At 34.5% G+C, this 18,492-nt stretch overlaps 2 protein-coding genes across 28 annotated transcripts in view; one reads left to right on the top strand and one right to left on the bottom strand.

Annotated features, from left to right (window-relative positions):
- Positions 1-548: 548 nt before the first annotated feature.
- The window catches only part of ERCC6L2 (ERCC excision repair 6 like 2), a 154,650-nt gene continuing 136,706 nt past the window's right edge, over positions 549-18,492 (top strand). Inside the window, exons 1-3 of one of the 3 annotated variants that reach the window (XM_077903784.1) lie at positions 549-676; positions 3,134-3,239; positions 3,911-4,062. In XM_077903784.1, coding sequence (XP_077759910.1) covers positions 4,023-4,062 — 40 coding nt within the window. In that variant the 5' untranslated portion in view covers positions 549-676; positions 3,134-3,239; positions 3,911-4,022. Of the gene's footprint in view, positions 677-1,426; positions 1,600-3,125; positions 3,240-3,910; positions 4,063-18,492 lie in introns of those variants that run through there. The other 2 variants (XM_077903777.1, XM_077903793.1) reach the window with 2 other exon arrangements.
- LOC144317437 (uncharacterized) overlaps positions 2,117-18,492 on the bottom strand; it is a 30,067-nt gene continuing 13,691 nt past the window's right edge. For 5 of the 25 annotated variants that reach the window (XM_077903931.1, XM_077903916.1, XM_077903855.1 and 2 more), the window contains 4 exons: positions 16,587-16,773; positions 6,929-6,980; positions 4,851-4,983; positions 2,117-2,675 (listed from right to left, as the gene is read on the bottom strand). The gene's annotated coding sequence lies outside the window, so the exon portion shown is untranslated. Of the gene's footprint in view, positions 2,676-4,850; positions 4,984-6,803; positions 7,029-16,586; positions 16,774-18,492 lie in introns of all 25 variants that reach the window. The other 20 variants (XM_077903827.1, XM_077903941.1, XM_077903836.1 and 17 more) reach the window with 19 other exon arrangements.

The following is an 18,492-nucleotide window of genomic DNA, read 5'->3' as shown; positions in this document are numbered from 1 at the left end:
TTTATACACTAGAATACTATATAAGGCAATGAAAAGGAAAAAAACTATGGCTATATGTGACAATGTGGATGCTTTGCATTTTATGTCTCACTTAAAAGGCATGAGAGTATATATTTTATCATTCCATTTACATTAAGTAATTTCTATAGTGATAGAAAATAGGATCATGGTTACCTTTGGGTGGGGGGAATCGAGCTAGGAGGAAGCATGAAAGAATTTGAGTACTGAAAATATTCTATATTTTAGATCTAGGTGTATTAAAATATAAGTTTCATCTAGCTGCACACTTAAGATATGTGCGTTTCCTGAGGAGCAATGAATCTTTCCCCTCAGATTGTCCTTCAGACTGGTCCCCATATCCTCATGCCTGGATCCCAGGATGAAATAAATATATGGAGCTCATCAGTTAAAATCACGTGGGGCATTGTGAGCTGAAAGTGTCAGCAGCTTTGGCAATAAGGAGTACCACCAGCAGTGATGGAGAGGATCCTTTATATGGACATAATCTCCTCTACAGCTTTGGTTCCCACATCAACAGCAGGAGCAGTACCTTCCATTATAGCTATTGTCATGTTGGGGGCATCTCAACTGTTTTTGATATTTGCAGGGAATGGAAATTTTACCTCTGAGGTAGAAGGGAAAAGTGAAGGCTACCTTGTGGGGACCAAGAGAACAGGTTTGTGGAATCTACTTCTTCTGGAGTGGAATGACACACAAGGAGGTCTTCTTCCATTAGAGTTCTGAGTCATTTGAGATGGAAAGTGGAACCACACAGATGGTGACCAAAATGTCAGCCTCATTTTTGATAGAGCACTGAGAGAAGAAGGTATACAGACACGAGAAGAATGAGATTCCCAATATTTAACCTGAGGATTAGACAGGTTTATTCATCCATTAAAGGCAGTGCTGGAAAACCACAATGCCTTGCTTCCCTGCAATAGCAAAACCTTTATTAGTTACCTTATTATCAAGGGCAGCCTAAAGCATGTCTTCTGCAAGTAAGCAGACTCCAATAATAAAGGAGGGAGGACTAAGCCGTAAGTGTTCAGTTCATTATCCCAAGCTCCCTACTCAGATAAATACTACCCTTAAAAGGAGAAAGTGAGGTAGCACTGTGCCACATGAACAGATGTTCTCTGTGTTTAAGCCTCAGGAATGGGAAATGAGTGCCTTCCAACTGCCCCAAATATCTGGCAGGAATATGAAAATCTTGAGTTCCCACAGAGCAGATGAGTTGTGATTATCATTATGGTCTATTTTTAGTCAGGTGATGGTGTAGCCTTGGAATTATGTCACAAAGGAGTGGCACACCCTGAATTTAGGGTATTTTGTGATAACATCTGGAGGTCATCATCTTATGTCAGGGTCCTGAGAGGGTATCAGGAGGCAAAAAGAGACTGATGATATTTTTTGTCTGCTTATGAGGAGAAAAAAAGCAGCCCCAGATTTGAATCAGAACACAATTATCATAATTCTAGATGCCTGTGTACCAAGGTCACTGGAAAAAGAGTATTCCTTCTTCACACATGGGCCAGTGGAGGAGTAGGAGATATGTCTACAAGGGTCTTTCATCTGGACAGCCAGTTGCCTCAAAAAGAGGTCAAATCCAATCTTTCTTCTAAAGTAGGAGCCAGGGCTGGAGTAGGGCTCCAGTTATAAGGAGGGGAAAAATCTCAATGTGCTCAGAAAGTTGCACATTTTTATACAGAAAATAATACATTTAAGTTTAAGGTCATTTCAAGCTGAAGTAAAGTGAATGAAATTGCTATAGTTTTAAAGGTAAAGATACAGAATCACCACAATTATAGCACGTACCAAATTTCAGGTACTTTACAAAAATTGGGCTTGGGACATGTTATTTTCAGTTATAATTGTATAGTATTTTCTTTTGTTGTTGTTTTTGTTTTTTTTGTCTAGTATTTTCTTAACATTTTGAAAATTATTAATATTTTTGAGAATCACTCATAATTTTTACCCATGAGTTCATTTAAATATGTAATTTTAACAGCTGCTACATTAAGCCTTATCCAGACACTAAAATTACTTCCAGAATAATATATGTCTAATTTATAATGAAAGTCAACAACCACATCACAAATAGAATTACTGAATAGAATAGAACCAAATAGAATTTACTGGAAAGATATGCTTTAATATTTTTAAACAAAACTCCAGTAGTCCATAAGCATCTGTGTCATGAAAGAAAAATAGAGGGTTTCAAATCCTTTGCAGGGCAGATTATCAAGCCAGTCATTTAGTGCATCTTTAAGAGAGCAGAGTAATTGTGGTGAAGGAATCAGAGAAGATTCTGGAGATGCACAGTCGGACGTAACCAGAAGGGACACCAACAAGGGAGGGAAAGAGCAACCACAAGGAAGGAAGGAGACAAAGTTGTTACAGACTGTCCCTATTTCACCATTTTGCAAAAGATTGAGTCTAAACTTCTAGCAAATCAAGATGGAAGATTTGTAAAACCACAATTAGATACTTAAGGCAATTCTTCAAGTTTTACTTTAATCTTTGGCATAATTTCTTCTACTCTCTGGATTATTGGAATCTGCAAACAAAAAAACATTCTTCATAGAAACAAGAAAATAAACGATTATCTCTTATATTAGCACTATTTTTTTTTCTTTCTGATGTATTCCCTTGTGGGCTTCTCAGGTGTCCTGAGTCTGTGGGAAAGAACATTTACCAGTTAGTCACTGAATACTTATTTATACTCCTCCCTGCTCTACTGATCAAGAGAAGAAAACTTTTTGACTTCTTAAAAGTCCATTTTAGATATTCCTTAAATGACTCAGTTGACATGTTCCTTGGTGATAAGCAATCTCACGATGACTAAACCAGCTTCTACTTTTGACATCTTCTAGTAGAAGAAATGAGTCTCTGTGTAGAAGTTTCTTTTCAGGTGGCCTTTATTTCAATTTTAACAAATAACCACTTCTATAATAGGAAACTTTCTTTTCAAGAGATCAGAATGTTATATTGATGCAAAGTGCTTATTGCTGCCAAATTCTACCTCTCAAAAAGTCAGAAGACACTGACTTTCTATTGCTGTAGAGATCTTTTTAAAGAGTTCTTTACATGGCAATGAAGAATAATACTTTTTTCTTGTGCTTTGGATTTTCAGAAAAATAAGAACATTCTTCCTAAGAAATGGGCACCAGTAGTCTCTGAATGCAGCTGACTGAAAAGTGGGCTTTTACATGCAAGGTGGAAATCTACATTCAGTGAAGGTAACTAGAAAGCTAATATTTAATATTAGCTCTCTCAGAGCCAGATTCTCTCTCCCTAATCATCCTGTAAACCTATATTATTCATGGTGGGTTTCAAAGCAGACCGGGATCATTAAGGCACTTGAGAAGGGTTGGCAGGGATGCTGTAGTATCAGATGAAACTGTGGTGGTACACTGGGTTTGAGGAAATGTTGGAGGGACCATGACCCAGTACTTGTCAATGTTCTCAGGGCTTGTTGGAAACAACAGGCTATCATGATGGATTTTCCAAACATATTTAAAGCGAAGGGGGAAAAAAAACGGGAAGGTATATGGGGTGGTAGAATAAAAGCAAGATAAACAGAAAAAAAAAAGAAAACAAAGAGCAATTGGGTATTAATTGTGGAGTAAATAGCAAGGACTATTAAAATTATGTAGCAACAGTTATAGATCTTTCATGCTAATTTAGATCACAGCATATGATGTAGTTTGTGCATAAACTTTATTTTAAATTATACAATTATCATTACATTCTGTCAAAGGCCCCTGAATTAATAATTTATCTCTGATCACATTGTTTAGTATTGTATCAATAAATGTCAATGCCAAATATTAAGAGAGTAATTTTTATCACCATTGTATAAAACTAACAGATATTTCTTTGGCTAAATTTTTCTCTTTTATATTTACAGGTAGACCAGTTTGCTATTGAGTTTGTTTCTCCAGCCTGGGCTATAAAAATAAAACAAAACAAAACACCAGCATCCTCTGGGAATCACTTGGTCTTAATCCAGCATTACAGAGATGCCAAAACACAATTTCAGCGAGGTCCACACTTACTCAGGTAAACTCACTAATTCATGTGCTATGTTAGCTAAACAGTAAAATATATTTAGTCATTCTGCTTCCAAAGATTGTTAGATTTTATACTAAGGATTTCATCTGACTGCTATATAAAATTTGTGTAAAGGGCAGCCCTGGTGGCTCAGCGGTTTAGTGCCACCTTCAGCCCAGGGTGTGATCCTGGAGACCGGGGAAGGAGTCCCATATCAGGCTCCCGGCATGGGGCCTGCTTCTCCCTCTGCCTGTGTCTCTGCCTCTCTGTGTGTGTGTGTCTCTCATGAATAAATAAATAAAATCTTAAAAAAAAATTGTGCAAAGATTGGATATCTATCATAGCAAAGATAATATGCTGACCTCTATGAACTTAAAGTTGTGTAGCACTCTAAGCCATTGGCATCCTTGTTTATCCTGAGAATGTACATAATACTTAGAAACAGATAATTGATATTGTAAGGCTAACTGCCCATATCTTAAGGATGATAGTCATTGTTTTCTTGGCATTTTATTTAGTATCAAGCCAATGGCATTCTCTGCAAGGAGTGCTTGTTCATTCTTGAACTTAGCTCTTTATCTTTGATAGAGAATTCCTTTAGATCCTTTTTTAAAAATTCAAAGAGGATACTTACCTGGCAGGGGAGATACCATGATCACAAAAATTCAAAGAGGAACTTCTATTATAAATGCTTAAATATTTTTTGTTTTTATCAACTTTTTATTATTAATATTTTTAAGCATATAGAAAGTTTGGAAGAAAAACACAACAAGCGTTCATATCACTCATATACTTACCATCTAGATTCAGCAGTTGTTAATATTTTGCCATGTAGGCTTGTGTGCATGTTATGTGTACAGTTGCTGAATCCATTTCAAAATAAGTTACAGACTTCGTGATTCTCTTCCCTAAATGTTTCAGCTGCATCTCCTGAAAATGGCATTCCACTGCATAATCACATCATTAACACAACTCAAGAAACTTAACAGTACTTGTATATTATCCAATACTCAGACCATATACCATTTTCTTCGTTTGTTGCCCAAATATATTTTATGTAATATGTTGTATAGCTGGGATTTTTGGTGTCTCTTTAATGTCTTTTAATTTAGAACAGAGTTGTCCCCAGTACTCTCCACCCCTCAACACACATTTTGTTTTCTTTGGTATTGAATTTTTAAAGTATCCAGGCCAGTTTTTTTGTGTAATATTCTACATTCAGATCTACTTGATTACTTCTTCCCAGTGTTATTTAACTTGTTTATCTCTCCTGTGTATTCCTTGTGAATTGTGAGTCTTTAGGTCCATCTTAAACGTCTTAATGACTTCATAAAATTGTAACTATAAGTGGCATTAAGTAAGATGTTTCTCCTGTGCTTTATAATTTCTTAGCAAAATATATGCTACACATTTACCAGTTGAATTATGTCATTCATATTCAACCTCTTTGCATTCTTATAAGTCATCTACACATTTTCATTTAGAATGTGGTATGCTGGTATCCCTGGGTGGCGCAGCGGTTAAGCGCCTGCCTTTGGCCCAGGGTGCGATCCTGGAGACACGGGATCGAATCCCACGTCGGGCTTCCGGTGCATGGAGCCTGCTTCTCCCTCTGCCTGTGTCTCTGACTCTCTCTCTCTCTCTGTGTGTGTGTGACTATCATAAATAGATAAATAAATAAAAAATTAAAAAAAAAAAAAGAATGTGGTATGCTATACCAAAAATTGGTCTTTTCCTGCCAGAGTGCCATCTTTTTTTTTCTCAGTAATCTGTTTGTGACTTTTAATTAAATATACTTATCTGTACTGACAGGCAGTAGATCTTAGAACTATCTAAACTGCAGATTATCAGCTTCTAGAGTAATAATATGTATTGTGAATTATAAAAATAATGCAATTTATAAACATAACTAAATTCTTTAGTGTACCAACTGTGAGGGAAATCTCTGTGCTGTATTTATAATATGTATTAAGTAACATGAAGTCTCTAAAGAATTGTGACATTTTAAATTAATCCAAGCTATAAGTATCTGGAAAACTCATATCTGAAAGGTTTCATAGAGACTGCACATTAAACTAATTACAAATCTATTACAATTGGTAAGTTAGTTCTTTAAGCTCTTCTCAAGATAAGATGAAAGTTGAGAATGTTTATTTATGACTGATGTGACTATTTATGCACAATATCTGTTTTTAGGGCAACATTTCAGTCTTTTCAGAATTTACCTCTTAACTAGATACTGAGGGGATAAAATAGTCCAGAAGGAATAAATTCAATTATAAAAAGACAGTAAAGTGTACAATGTGAATTACTATACAGTGTCTTGCATCTGAGAATCATTATACATACTATAGAAAAGAGTTAAAACCAGAAAAGGAGATATTTTTATCCATTCACTTAGACATTTGAGAATTAAATAGAGAGCTGATATGCCCTTAATGTATATTATCTGATGGTAGAGGAGGGCAATGTTTTTAAAAATTGGTTTATTAAAAGTTAATTTATCAATTTGCCAAAAATTAATTTTAATTGATGTTCTTCTTAAATATATTTGCCCACTAGAAAGAAATTATTCTTGTATATATTCAACTGATTCATTCAACAAATATTTACTGAGCATTGTATGTGCTGTGCCCATAACAAGAAGTCACTGCCCTCATGGTGCTTAAGGGAGATGGACAATGAATATATAAAATATATATAATATGTAACATTAGGTAGTGATAAATGCTATAAAGTCCCATTTGTACCTCCTCCTCCTTTCTTTCCTGACTAGATGTCAATGGTCTGAATCTGGTATCCATCCTCTGGCAAACAACCAAGAAAGCCAAGAAAGTGACACTGCAAAAGTCACATAAGGATCGATGGTCCTTACCCTGGATGAGTGACGGGGGTGCTCTTTTAAATAGATGGATTCAGTGAAGCATCTGACAACAGAAATCAGAATAAACTTGGAATGTGAGCCATGAGAAGATCTGGGGGAACAATAGTCAGGCTGAAGCAACAGTAAATATTAAAAATATAAAGACAAACTCCTTGATCAATACCTATTAAAAAGTCTAGACTAGAAGAAAATGATCATAAGTACACTAGACTACCTACAACCTCACTTGCTACAAATTGAATATTCCCTAAAATGATCCCATGAATACATATTATTGTGAATACGTGTACTCAATATAATCAATGTATTTTTGAATGTTAAGTAATCTTGTACACTGTTTCTCCATTTATTTAGACCTTTATATCCTATAATTGGGCTTGAAAACTTTCTCCATAGAGATCTTGTATATTATTTTAAAAATTTGCTACTAGACAATTAGTTTCTATTAGGTTTTTTTAGATGTTCATTGCTGGTACAGAGAAACGTTACCGACTTTTAAAAATTGACCTTGTGCCCAGCATCTTTGCTAAATGTCCTGATTTGCTTTACTTTCTTGATCTGTATAATATCTATATATAATGTTGCTCTTTGCCTTTTATTCTCTTCTGATAGATAGTAACATTGGTATGTTAGTCCTTTTTATGATTGTTTATATTTCCCTGTTATATTTTTTCAATTATTTTAAATTCAACCTTTCTGTATCTTTCTGTTTTAGATGTTTCTTAGTTTTGCATTTAGCGTTTTGTTTTGTAATCCAATAGGAGTACCTTTTACATTTACTATAATTACTGTTATAAACGATTTATTTCTGCATTTCATACTTCCTCTTTGTTTTCTTATTCTTTCTTTCTTCCAAACAGATAAAAATTTCCTCTGCTGGTTTGAGATTTACATTCTAACTTTACTCTTCTAATGGGTTATCCTTAACTTATTAAGACCTATTGTTACACTTTTTCTTATTTTTCTATTTCCTAAATTTATCAGTATCTATACCTTCCCTCAAACAATACAAATCATTTGGTTTTCTCCCATTTCTTTCTAGCTGCTCTCTGAAATGTTTTAGTTTACATTGGAATTTCAGTTTTGAATTGTTATGTGTTTTTTCCCCATTTTATCTTTTCTTTTCCTTCTTCATCTTTTGTTCTAACATTTTTAGACAATAGTGAATTTTAAAAAGTTACTTGCTCACTCCTTCTTCCCATGTCTATATAACATCATATTGAATTTATTGTTCTTGGAGTTCTTCAAGAAGTTTTTATGTATTTTTAAATTGTGGTAAAATATACATGACATAAAATTTACTAATTTAACCATTTTTATTTTTAGGTGTGGTAAAGTACACAAAATTTACCATCATAACTGTTTTCGTTTTATTTTAATTTTTAAAAAGATTTTATTTATTCACGAGAGACACACAGAGAGAGGCAGAGATATAGGCAGAGGGAGAAGCAGATTCCCTGTGAGGAGCCTGATGTGGGACTCGATCTCAAGCCCCCAGGATCACGACCTGAGCCAAAGGCAGATGCTCAACCACTGAGCCACCCAGTTACTCCTTGTAACTATTTTTTTAAGTGTACAATTCAGTAGTGTTAAGTACATTCTCATTTTTGTGCAACCATCTCCACCCTTCCATCAGGAACATTTTTCATCTCCTTAAACTGAAACTCTGTACCCATCAAACATAAGTTCCCATCTGTCCTCCCCCTAGCCTCTGTCAAACACTGTTCTACTTTCTGTCTCTGTAGATTTGGCTACTCTAGGTATCTCATCTAAATGGAACCATATACTGTTTGTTCTTTTGTGTCTGGGTTATTTCATTTAGCATGTCTTCAAAGTTCATCCATGTTACAGCACGTGTCAAGATTTCCTTTTTAAGGCTGATAATATCTTATTGTGTATATACATTTTGTTTATCCATTCATGCAATGATGGACACTTGGATTGCTTCCATCTTCTGGCTGTTGTGAATGATGTTGCTATGAACATGAGTATATAAATATCTGAGTCTGTACTTTTAATTCTTTTATGTGTATACACATAGATAGCCATTCTAATGGATGTAAGGTAAGGTTTTGACTTGCCTTTCCCAAATGATTAGTGATGTTGAACATCTTTTCATGTATTTACTAGCCATTTGCATACTGTCTCTGGGGAAACGTCTATCAAAGTCCTTTGCCCATTTTTGAATTGGGCTGCTTTTAGATTGTTTATTGCTTGTGGATATATATGTAACTGATTTTTGCATTTTGACTTTGTATCCTGCTACTTTGCTGAATTCGTTTATTAGTTGTTGTTGTTATTGTTTGTTGTTGTTATTTTTAAGTAGGCTTTATGCCCAGCTTGGAGCCCAATGCAGGGCTTGACCTAAGCTGAGATCAAGAATCAGATGCTCAACTGACTGAGCCATCCGAAAGGCCCTTCATTTATTAGTTCTAACAGCTTTTTTGAGTGTGTGTGTGTGTGTGTGTGTGTGTGTGTGTAGTCTTTAGGGCTTTCCACATACAAGGTTATATCATACGCAAACAGAGATAATTAGTAAGATTATTATCTTTTTATTATTATTATCATATATCATATATATTATCATATATATTATTATTATCATATGCAAACAGAGATAATAATCTTACTTCTTCTTTTCCAATTTGGATTTACTTTATTTCTTCTTCATGCCTAATTCCTCTGGGTAGGACTTCCAATACTATGTTAAATAAAAACAGTGAAAAGTAGACATACTTGCCTTGTTCTTGATCTGAGAGGAAAAGTGCTTAGGCTTTCACCATTAAGTATGATTTTTGATCTAGATTTTCCATGAAGGGGCTTTATTATATTAGTTTCTTTCTGTCCCTAGTTTGTTGAGTGTTTTTCATCATAAAAGAGTATTGAATTGTCAAATGCTTTTCTGCATCAATTGATCATGTTTTGTTTTTTTCCTTCATTCTGTTTTTATGGTGTACTACATTGATTTTTGTATGTTGAACCATCCTTGCACCCAGGAATAAATCTCATTTAGTCACAGTGTATAATCCTTTTAATACATTGTTGAATTTGAAGGGTGCCTGGGTGGATGGGTTGGATGGCAGACTCTTGGTTTCAGCTCCAGTCATGATCTAGCATCTTGGGATGGAGCCCCATGTTGGGCTCTGTACTCAGTGGGAAGTCTGCTTCCAGATTCTCTCTCTCCCTCTGCCCTGACCCCACTTGTCCTCTCTCACTCTCTAAAATAAATAAATCTAAAAAAAAAAATGCCATTGAATTTGGTTTGCTAGTATTTTGTTGAGGACTTTATTTATAAGAAATATTGATTGATAGTTTTCTTAGTAATTAGTTCAGATTAAGGCTGGCCTCATAAAATGAGTTAGGAAGTGTTTCTCCTCTTCAAGTTTTTGGAAGTGTTTGAGAAGGATTGGTACTAATTCTTTAAATGTTTGGTAGAATTCAGCAGTGAAGCCATCTGGTCCTGGGTTTTTGTTTGTTGACACTTGTGATTTCTGATTCAATCTCTTTATCAGTAAAAGGTCTACTCAGATTTTCTACTTCTTATTTGGTCTTGGCAGGGTGTACATTTCTTGGGATTTGTCCATTTCATTTAGGTTATTGAATTTGTTGGTGTACAGTTGTTTATAGTACTCTCAAAACTTTTTTTTATTTCTATAACATCAGTAATAATATTTTCCTTTTCATTTTGGACTTAAGTTATTTCAGTCTTCTTTTTTTTAGTCCACATAAGCTAAATGTTTGTCAATTTCGTTGATTTTTTTAAAAAGAACTCCTGGTTTAATTTTCTCTAGTGTTTTTCTATTCTATATATCTGCTTAATCTTTGTTATTTCCTTCCTTTTGTTGGCTTTGGTTTTAATTTGTTCTTTTTTTAGTTCCTTGAGTTGTAAAGTCAGGCTGTTTATTTGCGATTTCTCTTCTTTAATATGTTTATAGCTATAAACTTCCTACTTGGCCGTACTTTTGCCACATCCCATAAGTTTAACTATGCTATGTTTTTATTTTCATTTTTCTCAAGATATTTTTAATTTCCCTTATGATTTCTTCTTTGACCTTTGAGTTATTTAAGAAATTGTTGTTTAATATCTGTATTTCTAGTTTCCCTCCTGCTGTTGATTTGTTTCATTTTATTATGATTGGAAAAGACACTTTGTATGATTTCAGTCTTTTAAAACTTATTAAGACTTGTTTTATGGCCTAACATATGGTCTATTCTGGAGAATATTCCTTTTGCACTTCAGAAAAACGTGTATTATGCTGTTTCTGGAAGGAGGCTTCTGTATACATTTGTTAGGTCCATTTTGTCCACAATGTGGTTCAAGTGTACTCTTTCCTTATTGATCTTCCATCTAGTTATTCTATCCATTATTGTAAATGGTGCACTAAAGTCTCCTACTATTATTGTGCTTGAATTGCTTGTTTCTTTTTTAAAGAGCGTGTTTGTGTAGCAAAGTTTCTGAGGCCTTAAATGGTAGAGATTTTTGTTTGTTTTTGCACTCCCTTCTTTAAATTACAGTCTGAATAAATGTGCAAAGTACTAGTTTTGGAGATTTTTCTCCCCTTCAGTACTATATATATATATATATATACACTTGTCCTCTTGCAGAAGTTTTTGAAGTGTCTAAAATGAACATTATCTACTCATATGCAGGTGATCTGCTACCTATCTCTGGAAGTTGTTTCTTTATTTTGATATTCTTAAATTTTACTATAATGGGACTGAGTATAAAAATTATTCCAATAATAACAATCTGTTTTAGTTAACTGTGTGGGAGTCTATTTGATCTTCTTTTTAGTTAACCATTTTGGAGAAGTTACTGACTTTGAGTTTTATAAGGGCAGGGACCATGGCTTTCTGGTTCATGAGTGTATCTTCAGTGCCTATCAAGGCTTCTGACATATGCTAGGTGTTCTAAATAGATGAATGACTAAATAAATAGACACTAAGGGGACTGCCAACTTTTCTAAGATTCTATAAAACTTATTAATATTTCCTGTCATTTCTCTCAATAGCTAAGGACATTTTAAAAAAGATTATTATTATTTTTTTATTTATTTGAGAGAGAGAGAGAGAGAGAGAGAGCATGAGTGGGGGGAGGAACAGAATGAGAGGTATAAGCAGACCCCACAGTAAATGTGCAGCCTGGCGTGATCTTCTCACCCTGAAGATCATGAGCTGAGCTGAAATCAAGAGTTGGGTGCTCAACTGACTGAGCCACCAACATGCTCCAATAGCTAGATAATTTTTATGGCAGAAGCGAAATTGGTGTTTAATGGAATTTAAAATAAAACTGAGTCCATTAAAATGGCTTTTGGATTATATATGATATAAAAAATACATAGGAAAAGAATCATGCAAATTATTATTGGTTTATATATTTATATCTAGAGCCTGAAAGATATTAGCTTCATTAGAAAAATGCAGCAAGCCTTTGTACATGTCATTTATCATCATTTATCATATTATAGTTGGTCTACAGACCTTTCTCCTCTACTTAACTGTGACCAGGTTGGTGGGATGATCTGTTTTAAATAATGTAGATAACAAGATTTGTACTATACTCCTTTAGACCAGTAATATGTATCACTATATAATAATTAAAATTCTAAGCTTTTGCACAGCAAAGGATACAGTCAACAAAACTAAAAGACAACCTACAGAATGGGAGAAGATATTTGCAAATGATGTATCAGATAAAGGGCTAGTTTCCAAGATCTATAAAGAACTTCTTAAACTCAACACCAAAGAAACAAACAATCCAATCATGAAATGGGCAAAAGACATGAAGAGAAATCTCACAGAGGAAGACATAGACATGGCCAACATGCACATGAGAAAATGCTCTGCATCACTTGCCTTCAGGGAAATACACATCAAAACCACCATGAGATACCACCTCACACCAGTGAGAATGGGGAAAATTAACCAGGCAGGAAACCACAAATGTTGGAGAGGATGCGGAGAAAAGGGAACCCTCTTACACTGTTGGTGGGAATGTGAACTGGTGCAGCCACTCTGGAAAACTGTGTGGAGATTCCTCAAAGAGTTAAAAATAGACCTGCCCTACGACCCAGCAATTGCACTGTTGGGGGTTTACCCCAAAGATACAGATGCAATGAAATGCCGGGACACCTGCACCCCAATGTTTATAACAGCAATGTCCACAATAGCCAAACTGTGGAAGGAGCCTCGGTGTGCATCGAAAGATGAATGGATAAAGAAGATGTGGTTTATGTATACAATGGAATATTACTCAGCCATTAGAAATGACAAATACCCACCATTTGCTTCAACGTGGATGGAATGGGAGGGTATTATGCTGAGTGAAGTAAGTCAATCAGAGAAGGACAAACATTATATGGTCTCATTCATTTGGGGAATATAAATAATAGTGAAAAGGAATATAAGGGAAGGGAGAAGAAATGTGTGGGAAATATCAGAAAGGGAGACAGAACATAAAGACTCCTAACTCTGGGAAACGAACTATGGGTGGTGGAAGGGGAGGAGGGTGGGGGGTGGGGGTTAATGGGTGACGGGCACTGAGGGGGGCACTTGACGGGATGAGCACTGGGTGTTATTCTGTATGTTGGTAAATTGAACACCAATAAAAAGCAAATTTATTAAAAAAATAAATAAAATAAAATCTTTAAGAAAAAATAAAATAAAATTCTAAAAGGTGGAAAGAAGTGGTAATTTTCTTTTTTTCCTTCAAGAATATCCACTTAGGATGTAATATACACCACGGTGATCATAGTTAATAATACCATATTGCATATTTGAAAGTTGCTAAAAGGGTAGATCTTAAAAAACTTTCATCACAAGAAAAAATTTTGTATGATGGCAGATGTTAACCATACTGTGGTTGTCATTTCACAATATATACAAATATTGAGTCATATGTTGTACACCTGATGCCAATAGATCATTATATGTCAATTATATCTCAAACAAAAAAAGAATATCCATGCATATGAATGAATGCTAAGTTTTTTTAAAGTGGAAGAGAAAATGGGGGCTTTCTTTGCTTAAATCACCTTTGTTTTGTTTCTAGGCTTATTTTGCTTAGTCATATATATTTTTTCTAATAATAAACAATAACATATGAACCCACCATTATATTCTCTGCTTCTTCTAAGTACCATCTAAAATAATAGCAGTTGGGATGCCTGGGTGGCTCAGTAATTGAGTGTCTACCTTCGGCTCAGGGCATAGTCCCGGAGTCCCAGGATCGAGTTCCACATCGGGCTCCCCTCGAGAAGCCTGCTTCTCCCTCTGCCTATGTCTCTGCCTCTCTCTCTGTGTCTCTCATGAATAAACAAATAAAAAATCTTAAAGAAAAATAGCAATAATATCCAACTTTAACAAATATGCAAATTGTCACAGATTTAGGAACTGCTATAATCTTTCTTGAAGAAAAGTAATAAAAAGGTTGACAGGGGAAAAAAAAGAGATCTTGTCATGATTGTGAATATGGAAAGACTTATGATAATTCACAGCCACAAGAGGCATTATTGTGACAATGATAAATGCAAGAAGACCTTTAAAAAATGCTTTGGATGACACAATTATTGCAGATTGTTAGATACTAAGAATCTGTAGAATGAACTATATAAATAACTAACAGTAAGAAAAATAAAGGTCATGTTTTTCTATAGAAATTGAATAAATTCTTGAAATTTGAGAAGGTGCTAACAGTCTTGGAAATATGAATTCTTTGAGTTTGCATTTCTACTGTGCAAAAGTGGTATGGAATATTTCAACCAGCCTGTCAAATAATCTATGCATAAATTGGAGACAGCAGTTCCCCTGAAAGAGTTGCTTTATATTAACAAAAATAGTATCCATTTTAAAAATAAACTCATTTAACTTTTACATGCTTTTCATATTTCCCTGTTTTAATTAGTTCCTAGAGTTAATTTTTTATTAACCAAACAGTGTCAATTCCCAGATCATGCCATCTCATTCAAATGCATTGATGAATATAGGGCAATGTTAAAATGACACTTATGAAGGAAGCACAATATTATATTTGCTTTCCACATAAACTCCCATTCAAGTCTGCACATCCTGTAATGACCACAGCATTCCCTTTTACTATTGTTTCATGGTTCCTAAGATATCACTCCCTTCGGGAACATTTGAAAAGTAAAACGTTGGCAACCATCTTTATAAAGTACATAGGCATACTTTTAAAGATGTGAGTTTTAACATTTTAAACTATGTATATAAATTCTCTTTTGAAACAGTTGCTTTGTTTAAAGAATTTAATTAATGAAAATCCAGGTAAAGTCACAAATTAAGTGATGTGGTCTACAACAACTTACGGAAAAGTTATCTTTTATAGAAATTACATTGAATTTTAGACTTGAAATGGACCCTACAAATCATGTAATCTGAAAACATTTTTCACCCTAGGGTAAAGACTGGAAACCTCTTCCTTTTTTTTTTTTTTTTTTTTTTTTTTTTTAAGATTCTTATTCATTTATTCATGAGAGAGAGAGAGAGAGACAGAGACAGAGACACACGCAGAGGGAGAAGCAGGCTCCATGCAGGAGCCCGACGTGGGACTCGATCCCCTGTCTCCAGGATCACGCCCTGGGCTGCAGGCGGCGCTAAACCGCTGCGCCACCGGGGCTGCCCTGGAAACATTTTCAACCTACAATTTTTAATGTAAGCCAGATATTTAATATTTCTATCCTGCCTAGTGAAAGTAAAGGTACATTTTTTGCATTTTCTAGATGTTATTCAAATGTAATTCCCATTCCTTTAACTGGAATCTTTGGGGTAAAAAGATTCTACTATGAAATGTAATGGAGTTTTAGAGTTTACTTAATTCCTTGGAAAAAGACATCTTCATTAGTATTTTTGTAGTTGGCAAAAAGTTTTTCTTATGGTACTTCTATCAGCTAATTTTCTATGCTGCCACACTTTTAGGTAAATGAGTGAAAGGAGATAGTCCAAGTATTGTTTTCAATATTTTATCTGAAATTGTATTCAATTTTTAATTTAGTTTTTAAACGTTAGTTTTGGCATTTAAAATGTCATGCAATTAATTCTGTATTTGATGTATTTAACTAAAGCAATATTAACTGTTTATATACATTCTAGTTTTTTTTTATACATTCTAGTTTTAAGCAACTATGTCATTCCTATCATGCTAACTTAAAATGTGAGTAGCACGTTCTTGTATAGATACTACGGTTTTATGCTGATTGTTTTCATAATAAGTTACTTGTTTATGATAAAGGTCTTTTATAAGCATTTCATGTTCATAGCTCTTTTATTTGATCATTGTTAAAATCTTACATTAAATAAAAGTATGCTAAAAGAAGTACTTCAGACATAACCATATATGCATCATTAACCTGCAATATTTGACCTTTAAACAATAAAATATAGTCACATAAATGCATGACTTGTAAGGCACTTGCCTGTATGCAGAGCTACAGGTGGTATAATTATACTACTTCCTTATCTTTTTATTACTCCTCCACTCATTTGGTATTTGATAGCTATACCAGGCTGACTAGAAATTTTGATTATGTGAAAAATAATCTGTTGGGTTGGTGTTTTTTTGTCTTTATTTCTAAACTTAAAACTTTCTAAAAATTTTTAAAGTTTTGAATATAACACTTGGTTTTCCACTTACTTCGAATTTGACTTTTTATGTAGCATTAGATAAAAATTCAAGTCCAGGGACGCCTGGGTGGTTCAGTGGTTGGAAGTCTGCTTTCAGCTCGGGGTGTGATCCTGTGGTCCTGGGATCGAGTTCTGCATCAGGCTCTCTGCAAGGAGTCTGCTTCTCCCTCTGCCTATGTCTCTGCCTCTCTCTGTGTCTCTCATGAATAAATAAAAAAAATATTTTTTAAAAAAATTCAAGTCCATTTCCCTTCCCTGTGAAAAATCAATTGTTCCAATATTGAAGTTATTTATTGAACAGTTCCTCATTTCCTTGATATTTTATCAAAATCATCTTACTCTTGGCACTTTACATTTCCCCTTTATTTATTTATTTGAGAGAGAGACGGAGAGTGAGTATAAGTGGGGGAGGGGCAGAGGGAGAGAGAGAGAGAGAGAGAGAGAGAGAAGCAGACTACCTACTGAGTGTGGAACCCCACATGGAGTTTGATCTCATGACCCTGAGATCATGACCTGAAACAAAATCAAGAGTCAGACAGATGCTTAAACGACTGTGCCACCCAGGTGCCCCTACACATCTGCTTTGTAGTTCCTTTGACAAGGGGAAAAATTTTTGCAGTAACTTGAAAGGGAATTGCATTGAGGGAGAGCTAACATTTTTATCGTATTAAATTTTCATACTGTGGACATAGTATATCTCTTCATTTATGTAGATTTCCAATAAAATTTTAATATACCCTCTATAAATATTTTGCAGGCATTTTAAAAGATAATTATTAGTTGTTCTCATATATTTTTGGTTGCTACTATAAATAGTAACTTTAAAAATTATGTTTTCTAGCTTGTATTTTTAGTGTATAGGAATACAGTTGATTTTTATAAATTGCACTTGTTCCCACAAACCTTGTTTAACTCTTTTATTCTAAAATTATATCTTCATATTCTCTTTTTCATGTAAATGTTCATATTGTTTGTAAATAACAGCAGTTTTTTTTCTTTTTCTTATTGTGATGAAATACATGTAACATAAAATTTACCATATTAACTGTTTTTCTTTAAGATTTTATTTATTTATTCATGATAGACATAGAGAGAAAGAGAGAGAGAGGCAGAGACACAGGCAGAGGGAGAAGCAGGCTCCGGGAGCCCAACATGGGACTTGATCCCGGGTCTCCAGGATCATGCCCTGGGCCAAAGGCAGGTGCCAAACTGCTGTGCCACCCAGGGATCCCCATATTAACTGTTTTTAAGTGCACTGTTCAGTGGCATTAAATACAATCATATTGTTGTACAACCATCACCACCAACCATCTCCATGACTCTTATCATCTTATAATACTGAAGTCTATACCTACTAAACTATTACTCCCCATTCTTCCCTCCCCCAGCCCCTGAACAGCACTGTTACACTTTCTATCTTTATGATTTTGACTACACTAAATACCTTATATTAGTGGAACCATATAATATTTGACTTTTTGTAAATGGCTTATGTCACTCAACTCAATGTCCTCAAGCTTCATCAATGCTGTAGAATGTTGCAGAATTTCCTTCTTTTTTAAGGTGGAATAATATTCCATTGTATGTATATACCATGTTTTGCTTATCCATTTGTTGATCAATGGACACTTGGGTTGCTTTCACATTTTAGCTTGTCCATAATGCCTATAAACATCTGTGTAAAAATGTCTTTGAGACCATGTTCTCAATTCTTTGGGGTATATTCCTAGAAGCAGAAATACTGGATCATGTGGTAATTCTATTTTTTTAATTTTTTGAGGCACTGTCACAGTGTCTTCTACAGTGGCTATACAATTTTACACTCCCACCAGAGGACTCCCATCCTCTCCAACAATTGCTATTTTTTGTTAATGAACAATTACAATGGGTATGATTTACATTTCCCTAATGATTAA

The sequence above is a fragment of the Canis aureus genome, chromosome 1 (assembly GCF_053574225.1).
Source record: "Canis aureus isolate CA01 chromosome 1, VMU_Caureus_v.1.0, whole genome shotgun sequence".
In the NCBI taxonomy this organism is placed as follows: Eukaryota; Metazoa; Chordata; class Mammalia; order Carnivora; family Canidae; genus Canis; species Canis aureus.
The sequence above is the reverse complement of the archived record's forward strand: the minus strand, read 5'-3'. Positions and strand labels throughout refer to the sequence as shown.